At 47.8% G+C, this 22,085-nt stretch overlaps 1 protein-coding gene and 1 long non-coding RNA gene across 6 annotated transcripts in view; one reads left to right on the plus strand and one right to left on the minus strand.

Moving 5' to 3' along the window:
* The window catches only part of LOC118357442 (glutamate dehydrogenase, mitochondrial-like), a 128,585-nt gene extending 109,176 nt beyond the window's left edge, over positions 1 to 19,409 (plus strand). For 2 of the 5 annotated variants that reach the window (XM_052478209.1, XM_052478208.1), the window contains exons 12-13: positions 87 to 149; positions 19,146 to 19,409. In XM_052478209.1, the coding sequence (XP_052334169.1) occupies positions 87 to 149; positions 19,146 to 19,394 (312 nt within the window). In that variant the 3' untranslated portion in view covers positions 19,395 to 19,409. Of the gene's footprint in view, positions 1 to 86; positions 150 to 2,471; positions 2,518 to 2,982; positions 3,079 to 18,533; positions 18,613 to 18,813; positions 18,875 to 19,145 lie in introns of those variants that run through there. The other 3 variants (XM_052478206.1, XM_052478205.1, XM_052478207.1) reach the window with 3 other exon arrangements.
* Positions 16,940 to 18,539, minus strand: LOC118357447 (uncharacterized). Its single transcript, XR_004820306.2, has 2 exons — positions 18,065 to 18,539; positions 16,940 to 17,918 (listed from the first exon to the last, which is right to left on the minus strand). It is a non-coding gene; the product is annotated as an uncharacterized LOC118357447 (long non-coding RNA).
* Positions 19,410 to 22,085: the final 2,676 nt, after the last annotated feature.

The following is a 22,085-nucleotide window of genomic DNA, read 5'->3' on the forward strand; positions in this document are numbered from 1 at the left end:
CACACACACACACACAAACACACACACACATTATGTAATATGTTGGCAGTTTGACAACACATCTTTCCTTCCTCTCTCCACTCCAGGGTGCTTCTGAGAAGGACATTGTTCACTCTGGCCTGGCCTACACCATGGAGAGATCTGCCAGGGTAAGAGTGTGAGCGAAAAAGTTATCCTTTTTGATAAAACTATATTAAATATATACACGTCACCAAATACCTGATTAAAACAGTAGTCTCAATAGCACCTTCTAGGGTAGCACCACGGTATAGCCGGAAGACAGCTATTTTCCTTCCTTTTCTGTGTACATTGAATTCAATACAAAACCTATGTGGCTCGTGCTCCTCACCCCCCCCTTCATAGACCTACAGTACATGGTAATTATGATGAATTCCGGAGGACGTCCTTCAACCAATCAAAGCTATTGCTGATTGAACTGACATGTCCATCCAAGCAAAGGATCAGAAAATGTACCTAGAAAATGTACCTAGTACTACACGTGTGATTTAGAAGCTTGCCGAGTTGGTGACATTGTAGGATATATTGAGATATTGAATAGTTATTTTTTAGCATTTTTACGATATTCCATTCAAATTCGTTTCTTCAATCTACAGGAGACGGAGCAGGCAGATTATATATTGTTTTCTTGGTTTTAGAACTACATTTTTTTTGTAGCATTAGGGCCATTTATTTAAATTTGCCCTGCTAACTTTACTACTAGAGTGCAGTTTTTCCCACCAGAACGGCTAGATAACGCTAACGACAATGTAGTGAATTTTTTGTTGAAGAAGCCCTTTCATTGCCCACATCAGATTCTGCATATTCAACCTGTGCAACACAACTAGGAGGTTGGAGAAACAGGGGTACTGCATTTTTGTGCATGTAAGAGTTGGCATTGGTACAGGCCACCAGCCATTGACACCAGGAAGGGTGGGGCCATGGACTGCTTACGCCAAATCCTGACTCTCAGCGTAATGCCTCAAGAACCCGGGATTCGTCGGGCCAGGCAATGTTTTTTCACTCCTCAATTGTACAATGTTGGTGATCGTGTTCCCACGGGAGCCGCTTCTTGTTTTTAGCTGATAAGAGTGGAACCTGGTGTTGTCGTCTGCTGCATAAGCCCATCTATGATGAGTTGTGCATTCTGAGATGTCGTTCTGCACACCACTGTTGTACTGCGCCATTATTTGCCAGTTTGTGGCCCGCCTATTAGCTTGCACAATTCTTGCCATTCTCCTTTGACCTCTGTCATCTACAAGCTGTTTTCGCCCACAGGACTGCCTCTGACTGGTTGTTTTTGTTTGTCGCACCATTCTCGGGTAAACCCTAGGCACTGTCGTGCGTGAAAACCCAAAGAGGCCAGACGTTTCTGAGATACGGCACGGCGCGCCTGGCACCGACGATCATACCACACGCAGTGGCTTACGTCATTCATATTCCCCATTCTAACGTTCAATCAAACAGTAACTGAATGCCTCGATGCCTGTCTGTCTGCTTTATATAGCAAGCCACGGTCACGTGACTCAATGTCGGAGCGAACCATTATTGTGAACCTAATAAACTGGCCACAATGTACAATGATATAAACAATATGGCTGTATTTAAATGTGTAAATTGTGTTATTAACTTAATATAATGTATATAATATTATTTTAGGTGTACTGTAGCTGTTAACTGTATTTAGTAATAATATGATATAATGTTGTATTAGGAGTTGTGTGACTCTTCCTTCCGAGGCCAGAACAAACAGTAAAATGTGTCCAGTTCTCACTAGGTTATGTTTATAGAGGAAGATGTCCAATTCTACCTAGCAGAGCTGGCTCTGGCCCTCGACCACCTGCACCATCTTGGCATAGTTTACAGAGACCTCAAACCAGAGATGTATTTTGTGGGACAAAGCAAGGGGACAAGATGAGGGAAAGTTCCGCTAACAAGGGCAACTAGTAGGAGCTTGCAGAGGTCATTTCACATTATTACGCTTTACTTGCTGAGCACATGGACATTTCTGCTGTTTTCTCTGTGATGTCGAAATAAATCCATTAAAAGTGAGATTAAAAGAGAGGTTGACAGTCAAAAAAAATCACATTGGCAAATGGAGGAAACCACAGACATCAGCTGTCACTTGCAGTTGTTGTCAGGTATGCGGATGATCCGGGCTTTATTCATGAACTTTTCTTGGGCTACTTTGATGTGTCAAGTGGGCGAGATGCGCAGTCTGTGTTTGACTTTGTCGGAGTTGAACTTAATGGAGAAACTTGTTGCCCAAACCTATGATGGCACTGTTGTAATGGAAATACAGTATGTAATTGTAATTGGAACGTACAGTATCTGCTATTTACAGCGAAATGCCCTTCTTTTCCCTGATTTAAGTGGAGATGACTACTCCACTTCCAGTTTCAACTCTGTACTGAACTGAAGCCATGTCTCATGTGCCCTCTCATTCACTGGCTCACTGAATATTTCCTCTACAGGCACTGTGTCACGGCCGTCGTTCAAGGAAGACCAAGGTGCAGCGTGGTGAGCGTACATTTTCTTTTATTTAGTAAAATGTTGCCAACAAAACAAGAAATAACAAAAACGACCGTGAAGCTTACAAGGGCTACAGTGCCCCTAACAAAGACAACTTCCCACAATGACAAAAGGGGAAAATGCTGCCTAAGTATGATTCCCAATCAGAGACAACGATAGGCAGCTGTCCCTGATTGAGAACCATACCCGGCCAAAACATAGAAATACAAAAACATAGAAGATAGAATGCCCACCCAAATCACACCCTCACCAAACCAAATAGAGACCTAAAAAGTCTCTAAGGTCAGGGCGTGACACACTGAGTAGCCCTGTCAATTCTCTCATTACTGCATGTAGTTTTAATAACAATCACATTATTCCACATAAATGTGATTGTAATTCATGCTTTGACTAACCCATTCTTAGCTCTTTGGTCTAATTGTGTTTTAAGTTGGGTTTTTTTTATCTTCCCAGTCAAATCCTGTCCTCATGGTGTTGGAGTTCTTCTCCAACACCATCCATCCATGATGAGCTTGTCCTGCACTGAATCCTCTGAACATCTCAACCCAGGTCCTGCACTGAAGTCAAGCCTCTGAACACCTTAATTCATGCTTCATACCCTCATTCAAATCACTGCTGTGATCCCTTCCCAACATGGCATAAGTAGCCCTCTCATTCCCATTACTAATTATATTTTACTATAAATGCCTTTATTAAAATGTTTACCGTGGGTCTCCCGTCCTAGTTGGTAGCAGTATTTATTAGACAGGGGTAAAGATAAAGCGTTTGTTCAGGCGCCAGGCAGGTATTAACCATGCCAAAAGGAAAAGAGTAGAATAGAGAGAGTACCACTACCAGACCCACACACATCAGCAGAAGAGACTGCCTGTTTACCAGATAGCCAGTGGAGAGAAAAGAGAATACAGCACAGCACAGGGGTAACCCCACCAAGAATACCACATACAATAATAATAATAATAATAATAATAATAAATGGCAGAGCAATTGAACAGCAACTTCATTCAAGAAAGAATCCAGTCATCAACAGAGGATTTGCAGTCATATGTATTATCTTCCAGTGGAGGAGTACAGAGGGTATGAATGTGGGGGGTGTTCATAGAAGAGGTCGACCGATAATGATCTTTCAATGCCGATACCGATAATTGGAGGACCAAAAAAGCCGATACTGATTCAAATCGGCCAATTTCTTTTGTTGTAATAATGACAATTACAATAATACTGAATGAACACTTATTTTAACTTAATATAATACATCAATAAAATCAATTTAGCCTCAAATAAATAATGAAACATGTTCAATTTGGTTTAGATAATGCAAAAACAAAGTGTTGGAGAAGAAAGTAAAAGTGCAATATGTGCCATGTAAGAAAGTTCATGTTTAAGTTCCTTGCTCAGAACATGAGAACATATGAAAATTGGTGGTTCCTTTTAACATGAGACTTCAATATTCCAAGGTAAGAGGTTTTAGGTTGTAGTTAATATAGTATTTAAAGGACTATTTATCTCCTATACCATTTGTATTTCATATACCTTTGACTATTGGATGTTCTTATAGGCACTATAGTATTGCCAGTGTAACAGTATAGCTTCCGTCCCTCTCCTCGCCCCTACCTGGGCTCAAATCAGGAACACATCAACAGCCACACTCGAAGCAACGTTTCCCATCGCTCCTCAAAAGCCGCGGACCTTGCAGAGCAAGGGGAATAACTACTCCAAGTCTCAGAGCGAGTTACGTTTGAAATGCTATTAGCGCACACCCAGCGAACGAGCTAGCCATTTCACAACGGTTACAACAGCCATTAGGCTGATCAGCTTGAAGTCATAAACAGCGCTGTGCTTGCGAAGAGCTGCTGGCAAAACGCACTAAAGTGCTGTTTGAATGAATGATTACGAGCCTGCTGCTGCTCAGTCAGACTGCTCTATCAAATCAGACTTAATTATAACATAACACACATAAATACGAGCCTTAGGTCATTAATATGGTCGAATTCGGAAACTATCATTTCGAAAACAAAACGTTTATTATTTCAGTGAAATACGGAACCATTCGGTATTTTATCTAATGTGTGGCATCCCCAAGTCTAAATATTGTTGTTACATTGCACAACCTTCAATGTTATGTCATAATTATGTAAAATTCTGGCAAATTAGTTCGCAATGAGCCAGGCTGACCAAACTGTTGCATATACCCTGACTCTGCGTGCAATGAACGCAAGAGAAGTAACACAATTTCACCTGATTAATATTGCCTGCTAACCTGGATTAGTAGTTATAACTCGTGATTATGATTGATTGATTGTTTTTTTATAAGAAGTTTAATGCTAACTAGCAACTTACCTTGGCTTCTACTGTATTCAAGTAACAGGCAGGCTCCTCGTAAAAGCCTTTGTTGTGTCTATGAACTAGAGGTCGACTGATTAATCGGAATGGCCGATTAATTAGGGCCGATTTCAAGTTTTCATAACAATTGTTAATCGGTATTTTTGGGCGCTGATTTTGCCCCAAATTTTTTATACCTTTTATTTAACTAGGCAAGTCAGTTAATTAAGAACACATTCTTATTTTCAATGACGGCCTAGGAACGGTGGGTTAACTGCCTTGTTCAGGGGCAGAATGAAAGATTTTCACCTTGTCAGCTCGGGGGATTCAATCTTGCAGCCTTACAGTTAACTAGTCCAATGCTCTAACCACATGATTACATTGCACTCCACGAGGAAAAATGTCCACAATCTTCTCGGCCACATGTCATTAGTACACCCCACCTCAATACAGTTCAAATAACAATACACAACTTGCAAACAACCTCCTTTTTAACTAAAATGTCCACCCAAATACTTCTGGCAGAGCAATAATAGTCCAGCTCTCATGAACTTCAATGGGAAGTGCATTTGAAAAATAGAAAGTCTGTTGCAGGGTAAAGCACTGGAAGATAGCGGGAAGAGAAAGAGAACAAGAGAGATATTAGCTGTGCTCTTCAGGCTTGCTGGTGTACTGTCTGATGGTTTGTTGGTTTGTATGTCAAAACTTCGCAACAATGTTGCAACTAATCCATGCTATCCATAACCGGCGAGGTCCCAAACGATAACAACCACGACCTAGAGCTGTCACACCGATGATTGAGTTAAATACGTTATACACTACACACGCTGAAAATAAGACAAACATATGCAGCATAGCACACACAATCAAACTGTCGCGCCAACCAAGAGCTCCTCCCCAGAGAGCTGAAAAAGCTGTCTTTATTTCCTCCTTCCTTACTGCTGATGCGCTCTTAAAGTGGCAGCGCACGGTGAAGCCTTCACCGTGCGGGATTTCGCCACGAGTTCAAGTGTCCAGTCAACACTGCTGCTAACCTAGGCATAACGCTGTAGCGGCCTGCCACACTGCTAGTTTGGCTCTCTGGCCCAGTTCACCTAACATTCGGTAGTTTTTGTGCCATCTAAGTTAAAACTCTCTCCCCTTAAGGTTAGGGTAAGGGCAAGGATTACATTTAGGGTTAGGATAAGGGTTAATGTTAGGATTTAGAGCTAGGGTTAGTGGATAGTTAGTTGAAATGTTACGGAGAGTTTGTAGAACATCTACAGATGGACTATCCAAATTACGTTTTACCCATCTATGCAACCAGCATGTTTCCTTCTTACTTCTACCTACACCTGTTGATGGATTACACCATTCCGTTGGCTGCTCTCTCCTGCAAAGCCCTGTTCGGTGACCCAGAATAGCCAATGCCAGTGGCCACTTTCTAGGGGCGAGGTCCAAGAGAATCAAGCATGCTTTGCAAGAAAAACTATGCTCATAGGCCTCAGGCAGTTAACTGGGACACCCTCTCTGCTCCCCTAGCAGTGGGCATGACTCGCGTGCGCTGGCACATTACCCACTTCTGAGAGCCTGCTTTCTGCATCTATCGAGACTGAATCAAGAGACAAATTGTTTGAAGCGACAACTCTATGAGTGTTTTTGGAGACTCCATCCCTATACGGTGATAAACGCACCACTAGGGATGGAAGCGCTGGCACACCCTGTCAAATAAAATACAATTTTATTAATCATGTGCCGAGTACAACAGGTACTGTTGTACTGTCTACTTACGTGCCCCTAACCAACAGTGCAGTTTTATATTTTATTCTTATCTGTTTTTTTAAAAGTAACAAGTAATTAAAGAGCAGCAGTAAAACAATAACAATATATACAGGGGGGTGCCGGTACAGAGTCCATGTGTGGGGGCACCGATTAGTTGAGGCAGTATGTACATGTACAGTAGGTAGAGTTAAGGGTGATGCCCTATGCTTTTTCTCTCCCCTCTGCCTGGTACCCCTCACTCTTAGCAGAGTGATGTAACAGGCTTATCCCTCATCTTCGAGCCCCTCGATAACCAGGGGTGCCCTGTTTAGCAGAGATCACTTTCCTGCTTTACAACCAGTCCTGGTAACCACCGTTACGCAGGGATCTTCTGACCCAAGCGTACGCAGAGATTTGCCATCCTCACCCAGTAGCCATGGCCCTCTGGGAAGGGCCCGTGGGAGGATGAATCTGAATGCGACAAGCCTGCCACTCAAGATCATTGACGATCTGCCTGAATGACTATCATCCCGTAGCAGTCACATCTGTAATCATGAAGTGTTTTACAAGGCTGGTCATGGCACAAATTAACACCATCATCCTTGACACCATGTACCCACCCTAATTCACATACCGCCCCAACAGATCCACAGATGATGCAAACTCAATTGCGCTTCACACTGCTACAACAGGAGTTCCCTGACCCTGGTGTCCCGTATACAACAGGAGTTCCCTGACCCTGGTGTCCTGTATACAACAGGAGTTCCCTGACCCTGGTGTCCCGTATACAACAGGAGTTCCCTGACCCTGGTGTCCTGTATACAACAGGAGTTCCCTGACCCTGGTGTCCTGTATACAACAGGAGTTCCCTGACCCTGGTGTCCTGTATACAACAGGAGTTCCCTGACCCTGGTGTCCTGTATACAACAGGAGTTCCCTGACCCTGGTGTCCTGTATACAACAGGAGTTCCCTGACCCTGGTGTCCTGTATACAACAGGAGTTCCCTGAACCTGGTGTCCCGTATACAACAGGAGTTCCCTGACCCTGGTGCCCTGTATACAACAGGAGTTCCCTGACCCTGGTGTCCCGTATACAACAGGAGTTCCCTGACCCTGGTGTCCCCTATACAACAGGAGTTCCCTGACCCTGGTGTCCTGTATACAACAGGAGTTCCCTGACCCTGGTGTCCTGTATACAACAGGAGTTCCCTGAACCTGGTGTCCCGTATACAACAGGAGTTCCCTGACCCTGGTGTCCTGTATACAACAGGAGTTCCCTGACCCTGGTGTCCTGTATACAACAGGAGTTCCCTGAACCTGGTGTCCTGTATACAACAGGAGTTCCCTGAACCTGGTGTCCTGTATACAACAGGAGTTCCCTGACCCTGGTGTCCTGTATACAACAGGAGTTCCCTGACCCTGGTGTCCTGTATACAACAGGAGTTCCCTGACCCTGGTGTCCTGTATACAACAGGAGTTCCCTGACCCTGGTGTCCTGTATACAACAGGAGTTCCCTGACCCTGGTGTCCTGTATACAACAGGAGTTCCCTGACCCTGGTGTCCTGTATACAACAGGAGTTCCCTGAACCTGGTGTCCTGTATACAACAGGAGTTCCCTGACCCTGGTGTCCTGTATACAACAGGAGTTCCCTGACCCTGGTGTCCTGTATACAACAGGAGTTCCCTGACCCTGGTGTCCTGTATACAACAGGAGTTCCCTGACCCTGGTGTCCTGTATACAACAGGAGTTCCCTGACCCTGGTGTCCTGTATACAACAGGAGTTCCCTGACCCTGGTGTCCTGTATACAACAGGAGTTCCCTGACCCTGGTGTCCTGTATACAACAGGAGTTCCCTGACCCCCTGGTGTCCTGTATACAACAGGAGTTCCCTGACCCTGGTGTCCTGTATACAACAGGAGTTCCCTGACCCTGGTGTCCTGTATACAACAGGAGTTCCTTGACCCTGGTGTCCTGTATACAACAGGAGTTCCCTGAACCTGGTGTCCCGTATACAACAGGAGTTCCCTGACCCTGGTGCCCTGTATACAACAGGAGTTCCCTGACCCTGGTGTCCCGTATACAACAGGAGTTCCCTGACCCTGGTGTCCCCTATACAACAGGAGTTCCCTGACCCTGGTGTCCTGTATACAACAGGAGTTCCCTGACCCTGGTGTCCTGTATACAACAGGAGTTCCCTGAACCTGGTGTCCCGTATACAACAGGAGTTCCCTGACCCTGGTGTCCTGTATACAACAGGAGTTCCCTGACCCTGGTGTCCTGTATACAACAGGAGTTCCCTGAACCTGGTGTCCTGTATACAACAGGAGTTCCCTGACCCTGGTGTCCTGTATACAACAGGAGTTCCCTGACCCTGGTGTCCTGTATACAACAGGAGTTCCCTGACCCTGGTGTCCTGTATACAACAGGAATTCCCTGACCCTGGTGTCCTGTATACAACAGGAGTTCCCTGACCCTGGTGTCCTGTATACAACAGGAGTTCCCTGACCCTGGTGTCCTGTATACAACAGGAGTTCCCTGACCCTGGTGTCCTGTATACAACAGGAGTTCCCTGACCCTGGTGTCCTGTATACAACAGGAGTTCCCTGGCCCTGGTGTCCTGTATACAACAGGAGTTCCCTGACCCTGGTGTCCTGTATACAACAGGAGTTCCCTGACCCTGGTGTCCTGTATACAACAGGAGTTCCTTGACCCTGGTGTCCTGTATACAACAGGAGTTCCCTGAACCTGGTGTCCCGTATACAACAGGAGTTCCCTGACCCTGGTGCCCTGTATACAACAGGAGTTCCCTGACCCTGGTGTCCCGTATACAACAGGAGTTCCCTGACCCTGGTGTCCCCTATACAACAGGAGTTCCCTGACCCTGGTGTCCTGTATACAACAGGAGTTCCCTGACCCTGGTGTCCTGTATACAACAGGAGTTCCCTGAACCTGGTGTCCCGTATACAACAGGAGTTCCCTGACCCTGGTGTCCTGTATACATACAACAGGAGTTCCCTGACCCTGGTGTCCTGTATACAACAGGAGTTCCCTGACCCTGGTGTCCTGTATACAACAGGAGTTCCCTGACCCTGGTGTCCTATATACAACAGGAGTTCCCTGACCCTGGTGTCCTGTATACAACAGGAGTTCCCTGACCCTGGTGTCCTGTATACAACAGGAGTTCCCTGACCCTGGTGTCCTGTATACAACAGGAGTTCCCTGACCCTGGTGTCCTGTATACAACAGGAGTTCCCTGACCCTGGTGTCCCGTATACAACAGGAGTTCCCTGACCCTGGTGTCCTGTATACAACAGGAGTTCCCTGACCCTGGTGTCCCGTATACAACAGGAGTTCCCTGACCCTGGTGTCCTGTATACAACAGGAGTTCCCTGACCCTGGTGTCCTGTATACAACAGGAGTTCCCTGACCCTGGTGTCCTGTATACAACAGGAGTTCCCTGACCCTGGTGTCCTGTATACAACAGGAGTTCCCTGACCCTGGTGTCCTGTATACAACAGGAGTTCCCTGACCCTGGTGTCCTGTATACAACAGGAGTTCCCTGACCCTGGTGTCCTGAATACAACAGGAGTTCCTTGACCCTGTTGTCCTGTATACAACAGGAGTTCCCTGAACCTGGTGTCCCGTATACAACAGGAGTTCCCTGACCCTGGTGCCCTGTATACAACAGGAGTTCCCTGACCCTGGTGTCCCGTATACAACAGGAGTTCCCTGACCCTGGTGTCCTGTATACAACAGGAGTTCCCTGACCCTGGTGTCCTGTATACAACAGGAGTTCCCTGACCCTGGTGTCCTGTATACAACAGGAGTTCCCTGACCCTGGTGTCCTGTATACAACAGGAGTTCCCTGAACCTGGTGTCCCGTATACAACAGGAGTTCCCTGACCCTGGTGTCCTGTATACAACAGGAGTTCCCTGACCCTGGTGTCCTGTATACAACAGGAGTTCCCTGACCCTGGTGTCCTGTATACAACAGGAGTTCCCTGACCCTGGTGTCCTGTATACAACAGGAGTTCCCTGACCCTGGTGTCCTGTATACAACAGGAGTTCCCTGACCCTGGTGTCCTGTATACAACAGGAGTTCCCTGACCCTGGTGTCCTGTATACAACAGGAGTTCCCTGACCCTGGTGTCCTGTATACAACAGGAGTTCCCTGACCCTGGTGTCCTGTATACAACAGGAGTTCCCTGACCCTGGTGTCCCGTATACAACAGGAGTTCCCTGACCCTGGTGTCCCGTATACAACAGGAGTTCCCTGACCCTGGTGTCCTGTATACAACAGGAGTTCCCTGACCCTGGTGTCCCGTATACAACAGGAGTTCCCTGACCCTGGTGTCCTGTATACAACAGGAGTTCCCTGACCCTGGTGTCCTGTATACAACAGGAGTTCCCTGACCCTGGTGTCCTGTATACAACAGGAGTTCCCTGAACCTGGTGTCCCGTATACAACAGGAGTTCCCTGACCCTGGTGCCCTGTATACAACAGGAGTTCCCTGACCCTGGTGTCCCGTATACAACAGGAGTTCCCTGACCCTGGTGTCCTGTATACAACAGGAGTTCCCTGAACCTGGTGTCCTGTATACAACAGGAGTTCCCTGACCCTGGTGTCCCGTATACAACAGGAGTTCCCTGACCCTGGTGTCCTGTATACAACAGGAGTTCCCTGACCCTGGTGTCCTGTATACAACAGGAGTTCCCTGACCCTGGTGTCCTGTATACAACAGGAGTTCCCTGACCCTGGTGTCCTGTATACAACAGGAGTTCCCTGACCCTGGTGTCCTGTATACAACAGGAGTTCCCTGACCCTGGTGTCCTGTATACAACAGGAGTTCCCTGACCCTGGTGTCCTGTATACAACAGGAGTTCCCTGACCCTGGTGTCCCGTATACAACAGGAGTTCCCTGACCCTGGTGTCCCGTATACAACAGGAGTTCCCTGACCCTGGTGTCCCTGTATACAACAGGAGTTCCCTGACCCTGGTACAACAGGAGTTCCTGACCCTGGTGTCCTGTATACAACAGGAGTTCCCTTACCCTGGTGTCCCGTATACAACAGGAGTTCCCTGACCCTGGTGTTCTGTATACAACAGGAGTTCCCTGACCCTGGTGTCCTGTATACAACAGGAGTTCCCTGACCCTGGTGTCCCGTATACAACAGGAGTTCCCTGACCCTGGTGTCCTGTATACAACAGGAGTTCCCTGACCCTGGTGTCCCGTATACAACAGGAGTTTCCTGACCCTGGTGTCCCGTATACAACAGGAGTTCCCTGACCCTGGTGTCCCGTATACAACAGGAGTTCCCTGACCCTGGTGTCCCGTATACAACAGGAGTTCCCTGACCCTGGTGTCCCGTATACAACAGGAGTTCCCTGACCCTGGTGTCCCGTATACAACAGGAGTTCCCTGACCCTGGTGTCCCGTATACAACAGGAGTTCCCTGACCCTGGTGTCCCGTATACAACAGGAGTTCCCTGACCCTGGTGTCCTGTATACAACAGGAGTTCCCTGACCCTGGTGTCCCGTATACAACAGGAGTTCCCTGACCCTGGTGTCCCGTATACAACAGGAGTTCCCTGACCCTGGTGTCCTGTATACAACAGGAGTTCCCTGACCCTGGTGTCCTGTATACAACAGGAGTTCCCTGACCCTGGTGTCCGTATACAACAGGAGTTCCCTGAACCTGGTGTCCTGTATACAACAGGAGTTCCCTGACCCTGGTGTCCTGTATACAACAGGAGTTCCTGACCCTGGTGTCCAACAACAGGAGTTCCCTGACCCTGGTGTCCCGTATACAACAGGAGTTCCCTGACCCTGGTGTCCTGTATACAACAGGAGTTCCCTGACCCTGGTGTCCTGTATACAACAGGAGTTCCCTGACCCTGGTGTCCCGTATACAACAGGAGTTCCCTGAACCTGGTGTCCTGTATACAACAGGAGTTCCCTGACCCTGGTGTCCTGTATACAACAGGAGTTCCCTGACCCTGGTGTCCTGTATACAACAGGAGTTCCCTGACCCTGGTGTCCTGTATACAACAGGAGTTCCCTGACCCTGGTGTCCTGTATACAACAGGAGTTCCCTGACCCTGGTGCAGAATACACAAGGTTTCTCTCTCTCCATTTTGACTAATACCATTCAATTCAATAATAAAACATTTAAAATAGTACTAGACAAAACTATGTTATTTATATGTTTAAGGGGATGTTAAGATAATGACTAAATGTATTCCACCCTGTCACTGTATAGTGGAGGGAAATGTATTTGTAATCATACGACTAGAATTATTTAATGTTTGTGCTTTGGACAAGTTAAGACTTTACTATTTAGCAATGTAGGCGAGACAGTGTGTGTGTGCACAGGAAAAGAGGAACTGTCAACAGACAACTTGTGACCACTGTGAAACTGATAACAGGAAAAGAGGCCTCCCCACCCAGGGAGGGGAAAACCCATTAGGCTTGCAGGAGATGATGTAACATGTTGCAGGATATGACAAGCAATGTATGTGTAGGTGAAGACTGGTCAATTGTATTGACAGTGTTGGGAGAAGAGGGGGGGGGGCAGTTATGACCAAATATGAGGTATATAACCATTGTATGATGTTAGAGCTCTTGTGTATAAAAATGTTGACTATTGTAAGCTGGGATTCTGTCTGTTTCATTCAACCAGAATCTTACAAACTCTGGGTTGCAGACTGAGTAGTTTAATTGAAGTTCAGTTTAAGAACATTGAGAACAAAATTCTCGTAACAATTATGAAGGTAAATTGGAACAAAACTCAAAACTGGTTTGACTATGACCAGGTCAAATGTCACCAACCTGATTCAAGTGTCCTCCCGGTACATTTATAGGAATGCTCACAGCGAAGGCATGTCTGCGTGATGCTGAGGGTTCACTTGCTGGTCTTCTCTATGTTGCATGTTTGGCTGAAAACTGGACATCTCGAACAACTGCAGCAGGCAATACTCATAAAGAATGTACTTCCTCATCTTATGAGCTGGGCTTGGCTGTGACAGGGTGATATACTATATTGTCAGTTGTCTGTAGTGACCCCTATAGCACTACTTTTGAGAAGTAGTGTGACCTACACAGATAATTCCTTCATACGGCAGGAAATGTGCAGACTGTGCAAGGTGTGTGTAGACTTTCACTAGCGACTGGAAAAGAGTCATCCAGGGACTCACCTCTCAGGCAGGGGGACACTCATTTTTCTCTGTTCTCTGTTCTCTATTTTCTCATAGAACCGTCAGATTTAGTTTTAGTGAATCCACTCAGGTTTCAGTCTGCTAGTCTGCAAGAGCAGTATTCAGGTAACTAATGTTGTCCTCACTATTGTGTAAGAGTGAACAAGGAAATAAGAAATAGCATCTCTTCACATTAAGTTGACATGTGGAATCAGTGGCGGATTTAGGCATAGGCGACATGGGCAGCCGCCTAGCTGAGGGCAGCATGGGCAGCCGCCTAGCTGGGGGCAGCATGGGCAGCCGCCTAGATGGGGGCAGCATGGGCAGCCGCCTAGCTGGGGGCGACATGGGCAGCCGCCTAGCTGGGGGCAGCATGGGCAGCCGCCTAGCTGGGGGCAGCATGGGCAGCCGCCTAGCTGGGGGCGACATGGGCAGCCGCCTAGCTGGGGGCGACATGGGCAGCCGCCTAGCTGGGGGCGACATGGGCAGCCGCCTAGCTGGGGGCGACATGGGCAGCCGCCCAGCTGGGGGCGACATGGGCAGCCGCCTAGCTGGGGGCGACATGGGCAGCCGCCTAGCTGGGGGCGACATGGGCAGCCGCCTAGCTGGGGGCGACATGGGCAGCCGCCTAGCTGGGGGCGACATGGGCAGCCGCCTAGCTGGGGGCGACATGGGCAGCCGCCTAGCTGGGGGCGACATGGGCAGCCGCCAGCTGGGGGCCGCCTAGCTGGGGGCGACATGGGCAGCCGCCAGCTGGGGGGACATGGGCAGCCGCCTAGCTGGGGGCGACATGGGCAGCCGCCTAGCTGGGGGCGACATGGGCAGCCGCCTAGCTGGGGGGCATGGGCAGCCGCCAGCTGGGGGGACATGGGCAGCCGCCTAGCTGGGGGCGACATGGGCAGCCGCCTAGCTGGGGGCGACATGGGCAGCAGCTGGGGGGCATGGGCAGCCGCCTAGCTGGGGGCACATGGGCAGCCGCCTAGCTGGGGGCGACATGGGCAGCCGCCTAGCTGGGGGCGACATGGGCAGCCGCCTAGCTGGGGGCGACATGGGCAGCTAGCTGGGGGCAGCATGGGCAGCCGCCTAGCTGGGGGCGACATGGGCAGCCGCCTAGCTGGGGGCACATGGGCAGCCGCCTAGCTGGGGGCAGCATGGGCAGCCGCCTGGGGGCAGCTGGGGGCACATGGGCAGCCGCCTAGCTGGGGCAGCCGCCTAGCTGGGGGCAGCATGGGCAGCCGCCTAGCTGGGGGCACATGGGCAGCCGCCTAGCTGGGGGCGACATGGGCAGCCGCCAGCCGCATGGGCAGCCGCCTAGCTGGGGGCAGCATGGGGCCGGGCAGCCGCCTAGCTGGGGGCGACATGGGCAGCCGCCTAGCTGGGGGCAGCATGGGCAGCCGCCTAGCTGGGGGCAGCATGGGCAGCCGCCAGCTGGGGGCGCATGGGCAGCCGCCTAGCTGGGGGCGACATGGGCAGCCGCCTAGCTGGGGGCAGCTGGGGGGCATGGGCAGCCGCCTAGCTGGGGGCATGGGCATGGGGCAGCCGCCTAGCTGGGGGCGCATGGGCAGCCGCCTAGCTGGGGGCGCATGGGCAGCCGCCTAGCTGGGGGCGCATGGGCAGCCGCCTAGCTGGGGGCAGCATGGGCAGCCGCCTAGCTGGGGGCAGCTGGGCAGCCGCCAGCTGGGGCACATGGGCAGCCGCCTAGCTGGGGGCGACATGGGCAGCCGCCTAGCTGGGGGGGGGCAGCCGCCAGCTGGGGGGGCAGCTGGGGGCGACATGGGCAGCCGCCTAGCTGGGGGCAGCATGGGCAGCCGCCTAGCTGGGGGCGACATGGGCAGCCGCCTAGCTGGGGGCGACATGGGCAGCCGCCTAGCTGGGGGCGACATGGGCAGCCGCCTAGCTGGGGGCGAGCATGGGCAGCCGCCTAGCTGGGGGCGACATGGGCAGCCGCCTAGCTGGGGGCGACATGGGCAGCCGCCTAGCTGGGGGCAGCATGGGCAGCCGCCTAGCTGGGGGCGACATGGGCAGCCGCCTAGCTGGGGGCAGCATGGGCAGCCGCCTAGCTGGGGGCGACATGGGCAGCCGCCTAGCTGGGGGCAGCATGGGCAGCCGCCTAGCTGGGGGCGACATGGGCAGCCGCCTAGCTGGGGGCATGGGCATGGGCATGGGCCGCCGCCTAGCTGGGGGCGACATGGGCAGCCGCCTAGCTGGGGGAAGCATGGGCAGCCGCCTAGCTGGGGGCAGCATGGGCAGCCGCCTAGCTGAGGGCGACATGGGCAAGCTGGGGGCGGCATGGGGTGCCCGCAAAAAAAAATATATATATATATATATATATTTTATTTATTTATTTATTTATTTTATTCCTGAATGGTGACATTTGCACGATCGGTTTTCGGAGTGGATGCCCTGATTCTAGTTTGTGAGCTAGACAGGCTACTACTGCCTGGGAAGGTCTCCCACTCAGAACTACAAGATGGGAAGGGGACGGGGGTAGGTTGACCTCAGGTCTCCCCACTGGAAGCCCGAGGTAGGGGGAGCGGGGGAATCTATTAAATAGCGCACCTCTAACTTTGTACAGTACTAATGCAATTAGTAATGCAATTAGTTGTGCAATTTAGTTTGTGTGTTTTTTGTTTGAAGTGCAATAGTTTCTTCTTTATAAGTGTGTTATTCTATTTGTGTGATATATGATTTGTGCAATTTAGTTGTATTTGTGTGTTTGTCAGCAATAAAAATGTGCATTTATATACTACAATTTATTTATATTTGGCTTTGTTACTTTTTTTTATATTTATGAGTCTTTGTATATATATTTCTATAGTTTTAAATGTTAATATTTATTTGTATTGTTCCAAATGTCTGAATAAAAAGAACCGTTAGTGCAGAATGGGGCTTTGTGTAGAATAACCAGTCTGGCTGCTACCTTGTCATTTGGCTCACAATCAAATGATGTACAGTACCTGAGAGATGGGTTCGCCAGTCATAGGGGACGTCATGCAGTTGAAATCCTGTCAGACCAGTTTCATTCTGATTAAGCTGGGCACAGAGGGAGTGTGACTGTGAGGACCAACCAAGTTTACATACATCTTGTCAGTTATCTCCACGTTGTCTCCCTTTGTTACAGGCTTTGAGCCGGTTCGTGACACTGACTCCTGACACTTGTTAAATCAAACTTTATTAGAATTGCGTTTAAAATCTTGATACATTTTAGAACACACATTTTGAAACAATATGAAACACATATTGCTGGGGAAATTCACAGGGACCACCACCTTTTTGCTTTAAGCACCTTTATCATTGGGAAAGTGAAACTATAACCAAAGCAAGATAATGATGATTGTGAGCACTTATGAATGCATTTTTCATACAAGCTCAATAAAAACAAACAAAAGGTAAAAGATACAACATTCAAATAATAAGGTGAGAGGAACAGCAGGCTTTATTATAACTGTTCATCAAATTATACATCCTGTAAAATGTTTCTCTTCTGATCTGCCCTGGAATGTTCAGTCCTTCCCTTTTCCTCCTTCCTCCTCTTCCTTTATGTCTTCCTCTTTTATGTCTTCCTCTTTTATGTCTTCCTCTTTTATGTCTTCCTCTTTTATGTCTTCCTCTTTTATGTCCTCGCTCTCTCTTTTCCTCTCCTCTCCTCTTTCCTCAATGCCTAGCTCTGCCATTTTCTTCAAGTCATCCTCTGTCGTCCTGACGCTCTTTCTCACTCTCTCTCTCAAGGCTGGGAAATCATTTGGGAATATCATTAACGTCTCACTATTACCCTGCACCATGATTATCCCAGTATCATACACATTTATAGTGCCTGCGTTCGTTTTCAGTTGTTTGCCATCTTTAATTTTTCTCCACTGTTTTCCCTCAGGATAGTGTTTCAGTATTTCCTCTTCCCATGTAGAAACATTTGTTGTGTAGAAAATGAGGTCGCACGGAGCATTTTGTCTTTCATCACGATATAAAGTCTCTGGCTTTCCCTTCAAAATCTTTTTTTTATATTTTTTCTTTTCCTTTTCATCTGTCATCCCCTCAGGGTAGGGGATGAGGGGGGGCAATATGTTCGGTTGTCTTACCTCTGCCATTTCTAGATGTGGCAACTAGATTTCCTTTGACTGTTTGTTTACTACCACCTGTAATAAAGATGAATGTTAATGTATTTATTATCTAGGTCACTCATTAACAACATATTCTCTTTCACAAAAAAGCCAGGTTAAATATTAGGAGCAGGGCCCTGTATTTCCTTGACTAATATTGGAAGTCTTTAATCTGTACTCACTCTGGAGCTGTGTGTCCGCTTTCTGATCTCGTCTCTCTGTCTGTAGAAGATCTGTGTTCGTTCAGTTCTGAAGCCTTTTCCTCTTCCTTTAACAACCTCGGTGAAGCAGGAGATACAGTACTGTGTCCTCTCTTGGAAATTGTCGCCGTGTTTTCAGAGTTGTAAGGACAACTGAAAAGACGACCTCAAAACAAGTGTAACTGGTGATATTTCCGCTGGCCACTCTCGTATATAACGGAGGTTACATTAAGGTGACGTGCCAGATAGACAGATACGCCTTTCTGACGTTCAGGTTTTGAATAAAAGAAAACAATGCTAATCTGAAATGTGTGAGTGAACCCAGATGAAACTTCAGGGATGAATGTTGATCGACTGGATATACTTGAAAATACGATGGTTGCCAATGATCAGGTTACATTGCTACATTGCCATCTAACTATTTATCTCTCTATCCCTCGCTGTCTCTCAGTGTCCATTCAGGAGAGTTTGGAAAGCAGGGAGGAACGATCCCTGTTGTTCCCACCGCTGACCTCCAGACCAGAGTCGCTGTGAGCACACACACACACGCACACACGCACGCACGCACGCACGCACGCACGCACGCACGCACACACACACACACACACACACACACACACACACACACACACACACACACACACACACACACACACAACCTATGTGGTATGAAAATTATGTAATATGTTGGCAGTTTGATGACACATCTTTCCTTCCTCTCTCCACTCCAGGGTGCTTCTGAGAAGGACATTGTTCACTCTGGGCTGGCCTACACCATAGAGATCTGCCAGGGTAAGAGTGTGAGCGTGCGTACACGTGTGTGTCTGTGTGCGTGTGTGTCTGCGTGTGTTGGTGAGGTTAGTGCCGATGAGTCAGATCCTAGAATTGAATCATATGTTCTCTATGAGACAGACTGTGATAATGACAATGCCCCCGCCCTTGCCCGGGGCACCTCTCAATCACACCACCATGTGTCTGTGTATGTTTGTGTCAGTGTGTGTGACTGGTTTTGCCAGTGTAACTGGTATCTAACTAGTGTTTGTGTGTTTTTGTCCCCCTGCAGCAAATCATGCGTACGGCCAGTAAGTACAACCTGGGTCTGGACCTGCGGACGGCTGCGTACGTCAACGCCATCGAGAAGGTGTTCAAGGTCTACAACGAGGCCGGCATTGAGATAGTGAATAGTTATTTTCTTAGCCTCTTTACGATATTATTCAATTCAAGTGAGTTTCTTCAATCTACAGGAGACGGAGCAGGCAGATTATATATTGTTTTCTTGGTTTCAGAACTACATTTTCTTTTGCAGCATTAGGGCCATTTATTTAAATTTGCCCTGCTAACTTTACTACTGGAGTGCAGTTTTTTTCCCACCAGAACAGCTAGATATGTAGTGAGGTGCGTACTGGAGGCAGAGAAGTCAGGCGCAGGAGAGCGGAAACTGATTTACAACGGTGTCGTTTAATATCCATAAACCACCGTCAACAGAACAATACAATAAATGGTAAATACAAAACAATACAATACAATACAATACAATACAATACAATACAATACAATACAATACAATACAAAACAAAACCCGGTAAATACCAGCATACCGTTGCACAAGCACTACAAGAAACAATTACCCACAAGGACATGGGGGGGAACAGAGGATTAAATACACAACATGTCATAGATGGAATTGGAACCAGGTGTGATGGAAGACAAGACAAACCCAATAGAAAATGAAAAGTGGATCTGCGATGGCTAGAAGGTCGGTGACTTCGACTGCCGAACGCCGTCCGAACAGAGAGGGACCAACTTCATGGTGGAACCAACCTGATCTATGCGTTCACCTTTCTATTTCACTTCAGATATCATGATATGTGAAGTGGAATAAAATAAAATGGGAAACGTAGCAATCAGGCTGGTTCCACCAGGCTCGGTTATGAAGGTAAATTGGGACAAACCTCGAAACTGTTTTGACCTTTTACCATGTCAAATGTCACCAACCTGATTCAAGTGTCCTCCCTGTTCCATTTATAGGAATGCTCACAGAGAGGGCATGTCTGCGTGATGCTGAGGGTCCTCTTGCTGGTCTTCTCTATGTTGCATGTTAGGCTGCAAACTGGATATCTCCGAAACAATTACAGCAGGCAATCCTTACAAACAATGTACTTCCTCATCTTATGAGGTGGTGTTGACTGGGTTGACTGTGACAGGGTGATATACTAGACAGCCAAGTGATGAACTGCATTTTGTTATAAAGAAAGGACAACGCTTTTGGGTAATGCACTTCACAACCAAAATGACTACTGCTTGTATCTGTTAGGCTGTGTAATTAACCTACTAGTTTATCAAACCGGGCATAACATACATTACCGTTGTTGATGAAGCCACCTGTGTAATCAGGGCAGTAACTAGGGTCAAGCTAATTCTAGGTCGTCACTAGTTACCACAGCCACAAAGTCTTAAAGCCTGTCTATTCCTACAATTTCACTTCATAAAATGTGATTTTAAACCTAACCCTAATCTTAAAACACACTGCTACCCTAATGCCTGACCTTCATTTAAGACCAAAAAGCACATTTTTGTTTTCATACATTTTTAAGATAGACAATTCTGACTTTATAGGTGTAGTAACTAATGGAAAACATAAGTCTATGCTTTACAGATGTAGACTGACTGTAGCTCCAGATTGGATCAGATTCAGCCTGGTGACACCATTACGGGTTGTTGCTCCTAGTTCACTGTATCAGTCAGACTCAGACATAAGTTAACTACCACCATAGCTGCATCCATTATTTAGTTTTGCACTAAAAGATAAAGAAAACACTTGTATGCGCAACGAACTAACATGCAAATCTGCCTTGTAGGCTAACATTAGCTAGCCTGCCTCACTTTATAAAATAATATGGTTACCTCCATAACCAGCAATAACGGTATTTAACGGCATTAGCTAAGCTGTACCAGAAGTCATTATATTTCAGTATCTCTGGTTATACTGACCACTACCGGTCGTTGCAGACCAAGCAGGCGTTACTGCTGCATAATTGGGAGACGACGAACTCCAAGCACCTATTCTGCATACTAGCTGGGGTCCTTCAGCAGAGCATGTCAACCATAGAACTTTGGCTGTGGATGTATGATCAATCTGTATAGGGCCCGTGATCCTTTGAATGCTTTGGGGGCTATGAAACAATGGAGCCCCATTCAATGAAGGGAAGTGAAGTGGGCGAAGGGGTGATTTGCACCTGGAGCTTGGCAAAAGGGGGCATGATTTGTTGACATAATTGTAATCCAAACCCCACTTTAATTTATTCTTTGTGACACGCTGAGGTTCTAAACTCAGTTTTAGACGAGACTGACTTCATGACCAAAATGTTTCCATTTACTTTTGTATTTTTTATTATTAGTACTTTTTACCCCCAATTGTTAGTTAGTCTTGTCCCATCGCTGCAACTCCCGTACGGACTCGGGAGAGGCGAATGTCGAGAGCCATGCATCCTCTGAAACACGACCCTGCCAAGCCACACTACTTCTTGACACACTGCTCACTTAACCCGGAAGCCAGCCACACCAATGTGTCAGAGGAAACACCGTACAACTGGCAACACAAGTCAGTGTGCAAGGAACCTGCCACAAGGAGTCGCTAGAGTGCGATGGGAGAAGAACATTCCGGCCGGGCCAAATCTTCCCCTAACCCAGACGATGCTGGGCCAATTGTGCAAATAAGTAGCTATGGGATGTAGTTGGTCTCCCGGTCGCGACAGCCCGGGATCAAACCTGGGTCTGTAGTGACCCCTATAGCACTGCGATGCAGTGCCTTAGACCTCTGCGTCACTCGGAAGGACCCTTTGTAGTCAATTTTGACATTAGAATAATGTTTGACTCATATCGATGCCACATAAGCTGTTTTCAAAGAGTTACTTGCTTTACAGGGACAGTCACTCTTTAATCAAATGGTTTCCCAGCTTGTAAGTAAACGTTTCACTCTAAAGTCTACACCTGTTTTTTTGTC

This window comes from Oncorhynchus keta, chromosome 24 (genome assembly GCF_023373465.1).
Source record: "Oncorhynchus keta strain PuntledgeMale-10-30-2019 chromosome 24, Oket_V2, whole genome shotgun sequence".
Lineage (NCBI taxonomy): Eukaryota > Metazoa > Chordata > Actinopteri > Salmoniformes > Salmonidae > Oncorhynchus > Oncorhynchus keta.